Below are 12,234 nucleotides of genomic sequence, written 5' to 3'. Positions count from 1 at the left end.
AGCGTGTTAGCTTTGGAGTCCCAGCTAGCGCTATTAAACGCATTTCTCACGTCGAGTGTGACAACTGCGCAACAGCGGATACCTGTCCTCTTGCGCTGGATTGCCACCTCGGCTGTCTTAGTGACAGACAAAATGGCATTCACCGTAGATTTGCCTTTTCGTAAGCTGAATTGGTTCCTTGACAGACCGTTTGCACCCTCCGTGTACTGTACGAGTCTGTTAAGGATAACCCTCTCCAGCACCTTGCCAGCAGAATCGAGTAGACAGATCGGCCTATATGACGAGGGGACATCCGGAGGTTTTCCCGGCTTCGACAATAGGACCAGGTTCTGTTGCTTCCACCTGTGCGGGAAGTGGCCATCTTCCAGGCATCTACTAATTACTGTTCCAGCCTCTGAAATAGTCGCTTTAATGGCCAAATTCGGGATTCCGTCTGGTTCCGGTGCCTTACTCATCTTTAGGGATTTAGCGATCTCAATGAGTACCTCATTCGCAACTGTCCCAACAGTTCCAAGCCGCCGTCGCCCACGTTACTTTGGATATTCGGCTGGGAGGCTGACCATCTTACGTTATCGTCTGAGACACTAGAACGTCAGCCGTGGGACGACCCAGCGGCCTGAGGCCAGGGCCTTGGCCCGTGGCCCGGGAAGAGGCCCTCGATGATCCGCTACAGCATCTCTGGCGATCGCTCCGCGGGCGCCATCACGCCCTTGGTATTTGCCATTACGACCCTATAAGCATCACCCCACGGGTTCACATTGGCACTAGCACATAACCTTTCAAAGCAGGCTCGTTTACTAGGTTTTATCCCACTCTTAAGTGCTGCGCATGCAGCAACAAGTGCTACTCGACATTCAGTCCTGCCTTCGTCCGAACGAGCTGTTTACATAATTCTCCTCGCACGAAAGTACGCTCCGCGGAGTTCCGCAATTTCAGCTGTCCACCAGGTACTAGTAAGCCGGTGACCTCCAATACTTAGGTCGGCTTCTCCTAGGCATGGTAGCTAACTGGACAGGTGTTGCGGATAGGTGTTGCGGATTTTTTTTCTGGAGTACAAACGGTTAGCGCAGAGTGGCTGAGGTGTATGAACCTGGTAGTAGGGAGACTACGGGGGGCCGGCCACTTCGCAAGGATGCCGAACGACTGTGTAGTGAAAGCTGTAATCTTCAAGTTTGTAGTGCCAAATCTGTACCGTAAAATATATATTTATAAATATTTTCTGCACAGTATTGTGTGATATAACACAACTCACATCACATATAATATACATTAGCCGTTTGTATACTGAGCTTACTAAATCGTGGCAAACATGAGGCAAACCAAAAATTCTGTTTTTAAAAAATGTATTCACCGCAATCTTCTTGCCAATCTGAATGCAGAGAATATATTTTCATAAACAGAAATTTCATTTTAATCGACAAAACTGCTTTCGAAATTTATAGAAGCAATGACGACTCATTTTTCCTGAAACCTTTAAAGCAGTAAATATAACACACTCTTTTTCGAACATGTGACTGTTGTACCCTTTCAGTATAAAGCCATAAAGATAGATTCGTGATCCTCGTCAATGTAGCGGTTGCTACTGTAAGACATTTTCAAACTTTTCTTTCCACATCACACGGTTGAACTAACAAAATTACCGACTCACGAAAGCATCCTTCTTCTTGGTTTTCTCCTTTTTTGCGATCGTCTCTTCCGGGCCAGTGAGCACAACGTTAATCCGACCTGATGAATGACAAAATTCGTTGCTCTGCCTGTCTGACATTGAGCCTACGGTTTATTTTTTGTGCCCAGCAACTTTCACTTGTCTTATCCTTGAGCGAGCAGACTGTACAAGCGTAAATGCCGCTACTGTAGACCGAGAACAAAGGATAACGGACTGCTTACGACCTGAGGAAACGTACCAAATGGATTGAGATAAATGTTTACACAACAACTACTTGGGTGGAAATACCGAACCACGCACATAAGCGGCTTACTGCAATTAGTCCCCACATGTATAGGCATGAGCAGGTCAAGCCCCCTACCAGACAACCCTCCTTCTCCAGTTCCCGTTTATTATATTCTTTAGAGATTAGTAAAGCAATAAGCTTTCGCACGGACCGACTCCAGACAGTGTATTGATTGATGGACGTTAGCTGACACACCTGCTTTGACTGACAGCAACCGACCAGGCCGCAGCGTGTCGAATAAACTCTATCTGATCCACTACCTCCCCCCACCAAAAAAAAGAATAGTGGCAGCCGTCACAGCAGACTGATAGCAGCGCAGAAAGAACATTATTCCCACACTTTTGGTCGCTTCCGCTTCAGAAGTAAATAAATGTTAACACCAGGCGTCGTTGTTGGCGTGACGTCCGCTTGGGCCTCCCGCCGCACCGACCGCCTAGACTGACGAAATCTCGCAACGGACACAAAAGGATACAACCGGCTGCGGACAAGCCAATTAACTCGATGATGCTCGAAGCGCTGTCAGTGGCACTTGCAAACAGCGCCAACCCAGCGTCAAACCAGTTGACCAAGTAGAGGGTGAAAGTCCGCGCGGTCCGCAGAAAATTGCGTGTCAACAACAGTCGGAATGATTTTACAACAAGCACCACTTAGCCCCAGTATTCTGCGGGAAGATGCGTGCGGCTGTTGTACATGTCGGCCGTTCAATGATCACAAATCATTTCTACGATGTTCGTCTGTTGAATATTCAGTATCGATCCATCTTCAAAATGGTGCTCGTAAAAATTTTCCCCCCAATAAAACGCTCCGCAGCGGGCCAACAAAATCGAAACAAAGAAGACCGACACGTCCATTCTTGGCAAGCACAATTTTTTTAGTGATGCATCTTGCCTCGTGATAGAAAAGTGCTGTCTTTATGGGCACCATAAAATTGAAGACTCTCCAGGCGCGGCACCACCAAAAACGGCTGCTTGCTGAAGAGGAAAAACGGAAAAACGGGGTATTTTGTTCTTGTATTTGTACAGCCAACCCTCACTTCTTTTTCTATTTAATTTTAAAATATCGCTTGACCTAAATTTCCCGTAATTATTTCACACAAAAATAGCCCGACGATACGCTCTATTAATCAAACTGTTTTAACGATTTGTTTTTTCGTCATTTTCTTCTTTCATTCTCGGACGTCATCATTTGCAACGACGAAAGGTCACGGAACGGACTATCTGAATCTGGCACTGCGGGACGGCGGCGTGTCGCTCACAATGGGACTATCGAACGGCAAGCAGGAGATGCACATCAAGCCAGCCCGGGTTCGCTTCGATGACCACCAGTGGCACAAGGTGACGGTCCACCGGCGAATACAGGAGGTAAGCCACCGCATCGCATCGAGACAAACAGGAGAGTTGATGAAAATTTGATGAATGATTTTCCCGTACTTTTTTCATGCTTTCCTTTTTGCTTCTATGAATGAAACCGAACAGATTTCATCGATTACCAGCTTCTGCAGGGTAAGTGTAGTCCCTCCCAGTGGGTGGAGGCTCGAACGAAGCTGAGGAAAAAACTTAGTTTAATTGCATCCTAGCGGATTGTTACGTCAATTGTAGACGAGAAAGAAGTTTTTCCTTCAGCTTTTCCTCATCATACCGCTCGTTCCGGAAAGTTCACTGAGTTGCTTTTGAAAAACAATCTATTCAACAATAGTAGAACGTATTTATAAGAGTCACTTGTAGTCAACAGTCTGGCATTCGCAAATCGCAGGGAAAAGTCGTCTTTGTCGATTGTTATTATTCATTATTACGTCCTAAACTACTTCCCACGCAGTGGGAGTTGATTATTTTCTCATTTCTCATTCACACACACCATTTGACGGGGAAACAAATAATGAGTAAACGGGGTTCCAATTAGTACTAGTTCACCTCCATTATCGGCAATTGCGTTCCGGCCGTTGCGTTGGCTGACTCCGACCCATCAAACCGTTTAATCAAAGTCGAGGAATGATTGAACTAAACATTCACGCCACTTTAACCGTAATTCCAGCCACTCGGTGCGTTGCGTGCGCTTCTTCATTAGGCGCTGCCGAGTTTTCCTCCCATCGACTGTCAGATGACATTAATGTTGTGAAACAGGCAGCCAGCCAGTTAAGTGCAAGTGGAATTAATGCCTTCATAAAACTACGTGCGAACAGCGCGAACCATTATTACGGAGAGCGCTCTTCTGTTTCGCACCCCGGCACGAGGCTAGCTTTTAAACAGGGCCAACTTGTTCACATTATTGTCCCGGCTGCGGCCTCCCAGTCACCCTTCCGCTCGCTGATCACCACCGAGGCTGAGCATCCTTCGGTAACGATCGTGCTAAGATGGTACTTTAGAAAATAACAACGACGCTTCACTTCACTTTCGCCTCGATTCCCGTCTTGGTTGCCGAAGTGTGCTATTCATTGATCCGTGCAAAAACATTTCTGCTCCAAGCCTTCCTATCCTACTGTCAGCCAACAGCGCGCTACCCTTTTTCGCGCTCGGCACTCCTTCAACGTGCTCTGTCGCATGACTTTCAGCCGAAATGAACAAAAGAAATCCCGCCAACAATGGACAGCCGGTGTCAAAGGCCTGTCGAGAGCTCACATGGGGGTAACCTTTCGCAACAATGTTCCGTCCGTCGGGATTCGATAGTCACACATCCTAGTCCTAGGGAGGGTAGAAAAAAGGGCGATGGCATTTTTGTGCTGACCTAGGAAGCCAGACGTCGTCGTCGTCGTTGTTCGCCATTCAGCAAATGAGTAATGTAGTGCTGCAGCAGACGAGGACTTTGCCAGGCAAATTAGTCTCATTTGTTGGATTCGCTTCCAAGCGGTAGATGAACTTGCCGAGTTAGTTAGTGCGCCCTGTTTGTGAATGGGGTTGAAATTCAAGGCGGTTTGTTCGCGAATTTCACAGAAAATTTACAGGCGAAGCCTCATCATCGGCTCGATCGAAGCTGCCTGGTAAAAAGGTGATGAGGCCAGAATTGAATTTCGAGGAACTCAACAAGTAACTTATTTATTTGCTTCGTGTTTACACAATTGTGTGAGCACAATAGAATTTGCACTTGACTAGAGTAAGGCACAAGGTTGAGTGAAGGCAAACCGAGTCAATGGAATCAATTTGGAATGACCTTGAATTAATTTACAGAATTAGCAAAAGTATAATAACATTATTGAAAGGACGCTAAAATAAACCATCGTCGGATTCGCCGCTTTGAAGTTCTTAATATAATTGGGTGAAACAGAATTTATAACGCAGTGCACGAAAATATCTTTTAATTATTTTGATTTTATACATTATTTCTATAAATATTGTTCGAGAACATAGTTTTCGGCAAAACTCAGCCAAGTAGTGGTTCGGCAATTCGTGTTTCTGCCTTTTTTGATTCGACCCAGTACAATTTCGGCCTTCGGTGATAGTTGTTGAAATTCGGCTATTTTTTATTCGGGCCTTCAGCAACAGCCTGGTGAGTTGATGCGTAGACCAGAAAAACTAGAAAAAGAGTTAGTAGACCTATGAAAGAGAATAAACCCTGACCTCCTTCGGATTTAAAACTATAAAGAAAAGCCAGGATTAATCATGCCGCCGACCATACGGGTTGACGGTCAAAACCCGAATCATATTTTATTTTATTGCTTTAGTCAACAGGTAAAAAATCACCCCAATGACAGATTGTGCTATATAACTATAGATGCATAAAGGTACACACGCATAGGCAACATAAATTAATATAATACACGCTTAAAACTACACTTATCAGTTTATCGAGATACATTAAATTTAAATACGTTATAACATTTGTTGAATACACGAGACATGCTACACATTGGTTCGTGATTTGTTCTCGCAAGCAAAAACAAGCAACTTTGCTGAAGAAATAAAATTTTTATCTTTATCGAGTGCTGAACTATAGGCCACATTCTTTTAAAATTCTTTAAAAATTAGTTTTTCATTCTTAGCTTTTGTTAGTTGCATTTTACAAGAACACATTGTTCTAGGCAATTATCGAAGCACTCAAAACATACGGTTTTGCAGAAGACCGTTAATCTCTGGGACTTTTACTTTCTAAGTTATCATATGTTCAAGCTTCAAATTTCCATAGCTTTACGAGCCTTTGGGGTAAAATGGGGCAAGTGGATTTATGAAATCAAAACTTCATCTTGAAGCTTAAGTCGAGTACTATAAACTTGTATAGGTTCTGCTTGTCCCTAACCACCCAAATTAGAGAAAGGCAAGCATACGTTTTATATGTTCTGCTTTCGCTATAGGCTCGATACACGTCCATTCTTTTGTGTTAGTAGATAGACACCTGGTTTCTTCGGCAAAGTAATAGGAAATATAAAGGCAAACAACTTTGCTAAAGAAATGACATTTCTATCTAAATCGAGTGTAGAGCTATAGAGCATTTTCTTTGGAAATTATTTAAAAATTAGTTTTCCATTCTTAGCATATGTTGGTTGCATTTTACAAGAATATATAGTTCCAGGCGATTATTGAAGGACTCAAAATAGACGTTTTTGCAGATGATTGCAAATCTCTAGGACCTTTCTTTACAAAGTTATCGCTTTTGGCTCGCAAAGTTAAAAGAAAAATCAAACTTAAATAGGTGATAACTTTGTGAGAAAAGGTCCTAGAGATTTGCAATCTTCTGCAAAAACATGTGTTTTGAGTCCTTCAATAAACGCCTAGAACCATATACTCCTGTAAAATGAAACCAACATACGCTATGGTTTGCCTTGAGGCGACGTTGCAGATTGTTCTGGTAGGCGCTATACAGGCGACCATTAAGTAGCTTAAAATTAGCATTTGCTTTTAAATATCTTGTCTTCGTGGCTTCAGTGCGATGCCTGCTGTGTTGTCTAAGGGCAGCCCGTTTCACTGTTTTAAGATGCTTCAGATCACGGTTTGTCCAGGCTGGTTTAGATGATACACGCTTAGTTTTTACGGGTACAAACTGGTCGATAGCATAAAGGATAATGCTAGAGCTAGTCGACGCTGCGAGATTGGCGTCATGATCGCGGAGGGCCTTGTCCCAATCAACAAATGTAAAAAAAATCGTTCATGACGTGGAAATTTGCCTTAGTGAAATCGTAAGAAAGGCTTTCAGAAGTGTCCCAAAAGCGTAATTGTGGGCTAATCTTTAATTGCGTAAGCAAAGGAGAATGATGCCTACAAAGCTTTACGAGCGATGACGGAACTTCCATAACCAAACAGTCCGCGCATAATTCATCAGCAGCGAAACATAGATCAAGCGTACGATGATTTTCGTTTACGATTCCACTCATCTGTTTGAGTCCAGCGGTGCTATATACATCGAGCAGTTTTCGCGGGGTTATAAAATAGAGGACAGAAAAGCGACCGGAAAGAAAGATCCGTAAGAAAAAATGATAATTTTATCTCGGGCCCCAGTTGCGAAACAATCCAGTTGAGTGAATTAATATGTTTTTCAATCAGAGCTTCGTCGTTTACTCGATCAGGAGGAATATATACCACGCAAAGATAGAGTGTTCCGTCAGCAGTAGTAATCTCGACCCATAATTGTTCAATCTGGAGGATTAACCGTAAGAGAATTGAAACTTGAACGAACAGCTAACAATACAACACCTCCTGTGCGTTTGTAACTATTTAAAGACGACCGGTGATCCTGTCGATATTCGGAGTACGAGTCATTGCACAGCTGGTTCGTCAACGTATTTTCGTTCAACCACGTTTCAGTGAAAGCGTAGACATCATGGCAGCCATCGCTGAGGGCTGACTGGTACTCGGCTAGACTACTGTTCATTCCGCCAACGTTTTGATAGTAAATCAGGACATTCGAGGTGGCAGGTGGGGAGTTGCTTGCCAGGGGTGCCATCCTAGGAATTGAAAATTCATCAGGGCGATGGTTTCCGATACTGTTAGGTTACTTGCCATGGAGGGCCAGCTTGGAAAACCCCTTCGCCAGCACTAGATTCAGAGCCGGGACGAGTTGTATGGCAGGAACGAGACAATTGCGATTGCGATTCGGAGACTACGGAGGGCTTGACTGAGCGAGGCGGATCAGGGGTTCCATAATGCGTTGTGATAGGCGCCCCGGACCGGATGACGATAAGCTTAACTGTCTTGAAATATGACGCAGAGGCGAGGTGCGGGAGACAGGCAAAGATGCAGATGTAGGTGTAGAGCAGCCGGAAGATACAGCAAATGAATCAGCGCTGGAAGCGGCGAGCGATGAAGAAGTGGAAGTTCGCGATAACGTGGGTATTTGCCTGTGAGAGCAGATTGGAGGACCTCGACAGCAGGACCGCGACGACTGAGATGAACACTGGCAGCAAACGACCGGACTGTGTCGACCTGAGAAGAGGGCTCCATAGGACTATCTGCTATGCGTCACGGTGATCCTAGTCCGCCATGTCGACTTCTTCCGTTACCAAAGGAGCGCCGCATATGTTTTACTCTAGTGGTTTTTTAATCTGGCTTAAAATAAAGGGGGATTTCCCCACCTACTTTGTGTCCCTAAGCGAGTTCTCTATGCGACAATCGCTTCCTCCTATTTTGCCACTTGTCGAATTATTTTGATTCGCAGAGTAAAAGCCCGCGGGAGTATTATCCTATGCCATTATATCTTTTCATGTGGGCACAAAACCTCTTATCTTTTACATTTTACAACAGATAACATAAAATCCTACATCCAACATAACAACATCCACCGTTATAAATATACCACAGACTAACAGACGTAACACTGAAGCCTCATTCCATCGCCAATAAAAACGATCATTTCAAATTTTCACTTAAGCCATGACTCAAACAACAGTCGCTGCGCGAGAATGTCACTCGTCTGCACTGGTGCTATTGTCAGCTAATATACAAGTAAATTTATAGCGACTTGCTCTGCGTAGCGCGAAGACTACATCAGGCGATGCTAGTGTTTTTTCCAAGTTTTAGGGGTGTCATTGAAGTGATGTTTTGTTAGAAAATTAAAATATCAAAACTCAGTAAATGGAATATCTTTAGTACTCCCTGTAATTATATTTTTAATAGTAGTATTATTGTAATTTAAAACAAAGCATAATTCTTGCACCGTTAATGACACACGAGTGACAGTATATATGCAGTATAATTATACACTAAGTACTTTTTTTACACGGTTTGTTTTTTCGATTATCAAGAGTGTCACTTAGCGCCATTCAATTATTTCTTAATACATTTGGGAGCGGCCCGACATTCGTTACGTAGTTTGTAAATGGTCCCTAAGTTGCACCGTTCTTGAGTAATCGCAAAAAACAAGCCGTGTAAAAAAAGACTTGAGTGTAATTGACTGGAATACAAAATAATTCATCATGCACTGTTATTCGTTTTTAGTGCAAGAATTGTAACACATAACTTTAGTCCAGTTTCTGACACACGGTGGGAAGCGACAATTGGCAAAATACCTCATTTATCAACCTCAACACGACCAGTCGCTAAATTACAATCCTAACAAGGCCACATAATGGAAACTCCGAAACCACCCACTCTTGTACCTACTTCCAATTTAAAAAAAGCAGCAGGAGGTGCCAGTCGCTGAAAAAACACTTTCATCGTTTCTAATAATCAACCGTAAACACGACACTTATTTGAACGTTCTCGTTTTATCTCCATTCCGTTGCAAATAAAACGACATGGTGTTTGTGGTAAAATTGTTCCATCACCAAATGGCGCTGCTGCTCGTAACAGCCAGCAAAGCAAGCATAATTAGATTTTCGTTGTGTTATTCAAATGATTCAGCGTTGCCCGACTCCTGCAGCCTGCGGGCGGAACAAAATAGCATGCGTCTGCTTCGGTCCGGAAATCCAATGGAGGCGGTTTGTGCTTTTTGCAAAATTTTCGTCGGTTTCGAACATCCACTTACCGAGAAAAATAAGACAATATCGGACCTTCCATAACGAAGTTAAATCGTTCGAAAGTAAGTGCAAAAGTTTTTTTCCTTCACGGGCTGCAATCTGCTGCGGTACCATGTGCCCCTCGCGATATAATCCGTTTCTTTTTTTCTTTTTTTTTTGATGAAGTGAATTAAAATGCAAATAACATCATAAATTAGGTGAAAGAAATTTCTCCTGAAAACACACCTCACGGCCTCGAAAGACCCTTGCAGCACGGGTGGAACTTTCCCAGTGCTAGTCTGTTTTAATGAGTGTAGCAAAAAGAGCTTTCCGGAACCGAGTGTAATTTTCGGAAGGGAAAAACTTTTACCATTCAGACAGCAAGAATCGGAAACTTATTTGCTCTTTTCTTCTTCTCCCTCTCGCTTACTTTTTACGAGTAGCTGGTGGCCGTGGTGGATGATGTCTACACTGACCACTCGCACATCGCCGGAAAGTTTACAATGCTATCGTCATCACGCGTCTACGTGGGAGGTGCCGTAAACCCACGGGCGCTGCTCGGCGCTCGCGTCCACAACAACTTCGTCGGTTGCCTTCGCAAGGTACGGGGTGGCAAAATAACACACTTCGTGATGAGCGCTGTCTGATTGCATTCTGTTTTTTGTATTTTTCAGGTGGAGTTCTCCGCAGATACGTTAAGGCTAAACCTGATCGACTTGGCTCGGACTGGTTCGAAATTGATTCAAGTGGCAGGACGCGTCGACTACCAGTGCCCTAGTGGTGACCCTCAGGATCCAGTCACGTTCACCACCCGCGAATCTTATCTGGTAAGTGGAGGAAAAAATTCTACTAGATAATGCTTAAATCAGCCAAGCGGAATGCCCCCAAGTGCTTTTTCATGCAAAAATTGACTTTATTGGTAAGAAATACGAAAAAAACTTTTACCAAAAATCCTGAACCCCTTTCTCTTCGCGACGCAACTGCTCCATGTTGCATCTCCAGCAGACTTTATTACTTTACCGCTTCCCATTCACGTCGAGATCGGAGTGGAATTAAGATTCGATAAGCGAAATCACTTTCGCAAAGCATTTCCCGAGTCAGTGGTCCACAGCTCCGGCAGTTTTATCAGCCCGTTACCATCGTTATAATTTATAAACCACACGCCAAAACCAAACTGTGGCAACCGTAACAGCGAGAACACGGAGGATTGTCTCGATGAGATAACAACCCTCGGGCGGCCAGTGGTAGAAGCTTGTCGGAATCTCCGATCTCTTTAGAAATTTATGTCAGGAAAATTCATTCCGACACATCTACTATCTAGCTGTTCACTTCACCCACCCTCCGAAACGCAACAAACTGTGTTTGTACAAGTTCCATGAAATGCCACTTTGCCCGCCTGTGCAGAGATACTAACTCGCCATCAAGTGGTAAAATTTATATACCCCTCTGGACCCGCGCTCTATTACTCCACGGTGTAAAATACCTTGCAATATAGCAGGATTTACTTTATCACCGTATGCAAACTAAGCTGTACATTGCATACATTCATTCCGTACTTGTTTGCACAGTCTGATTCGTTATCAGATTCTTACCGACCACAGCGCCACTCGTGAAAGTTTTCCCTTTTCCGGATTTGACTGGCTCATCGTCTTGAAAATCTTTGTCCTTTCTCTCTTGCCTTGAAAGATAGACATGGTACATGGGAAGTGGGTGACAATTTGGGTTCACTTTCGAGTTCGGAATTCAATTAGACATTAGACATGCTCGTGTTAGCCCCGCCGAGATGGCGAGCTTTGAACTAATTTATACACACACACGCACTAGTCTTCAGAAATGATTAAATGTAACTTAAATGAGAAAACTTTTGTGCAAAATCTGGATGACTCCTAGCGTACGTAATCTAACTCATCAACAAACTTCCTGGTTGACTAGATGAAAACCACAACACATAAACCACAAACACACACATCCTCGAACTCATTTTCGACAGCGCAACAACCGAATAACATCCATTACTTTTTCCGGTAACGAATGTGACGAATCCGGGTTATTTTTTTTCCTGCCTGTAAGCCGCTTAAATTACCGACCAACCCGCACATCAAAAATATTTATTTTCCACCATCGCACCACACACTGCACGGGACTTCTCTGTCCCCTGTCTGGCGGATACTTATCAGTGCTGCTGAAGTTGACAACCGTAAACCACAACAAGGAAAAAGTAATGTGCGCGGTGCAAGCGAATAAAAAATAATATGCCCAACTGAATAAAAAATACTTCATCAAATTTGTCCTGATACTGTCGTATTTTATTTTGAGGTTTCAAAGTGGGTTAAACCTGATAAAGTTAATACGGATTATTTTTTTTTCGAATGTATATCAAAGAAAAAACGGAATTGAAAATATATCCGATTTTGTCACTGTCCC

General features: G+C 43.5%; 1 protein-coding gene across 1 annotated transcript in view; it reads left to right on the top strand.

The window, feature by feature from the left end:
* The window catches only part of LOC128733915 (neurexin-1), a 156,125-nt gene that overhangs the window by 121,337 nt on the left and 22,554 nt on the right, over positions 1–12,234 (top strand). Inside the window, exons 7-10 of the mRNA XM_053827790.1 lie at positions 3,153–3,313; positions 3,428–3,454; positions 10,254–10,412; positions 10,485–10,637. Coding sequence (XP_053683765.1) covers positions 3,153–3,313; positions 3,428–3,454; positions 10,254–10,412; positions 10,485–10,637 — 500 coding nt within the window. The remainder of the gene's footprint in view (positions 1–3,152; positions 3,314–3,427; positions 3,455–10,253; positions 10,413–10,484; positions 10,638–12,234) is intronic.

The sequence above is a fragment of the Sabethes cyaneus genome, chromosome 1 (assembly GCF_943734655.1).
Source record: "Sabethes cyaneus chromosome 1, idSabCyanKW18_F2, whole genome shotgun sequence".
In the NCBI taxonomy this organism is placed as follows: domain Eukaryota; kingdom Metazoa; phylum Arthropoda; class Insecta; order Diptera; family Culicidae; genus Sabethes; species Sabethes cyaneus.
The sequence above is the reverse complement of the archived record's forward strand: the minus strand, read 5'-3'. Positions and strand labels throughout refer to the sequence as shown.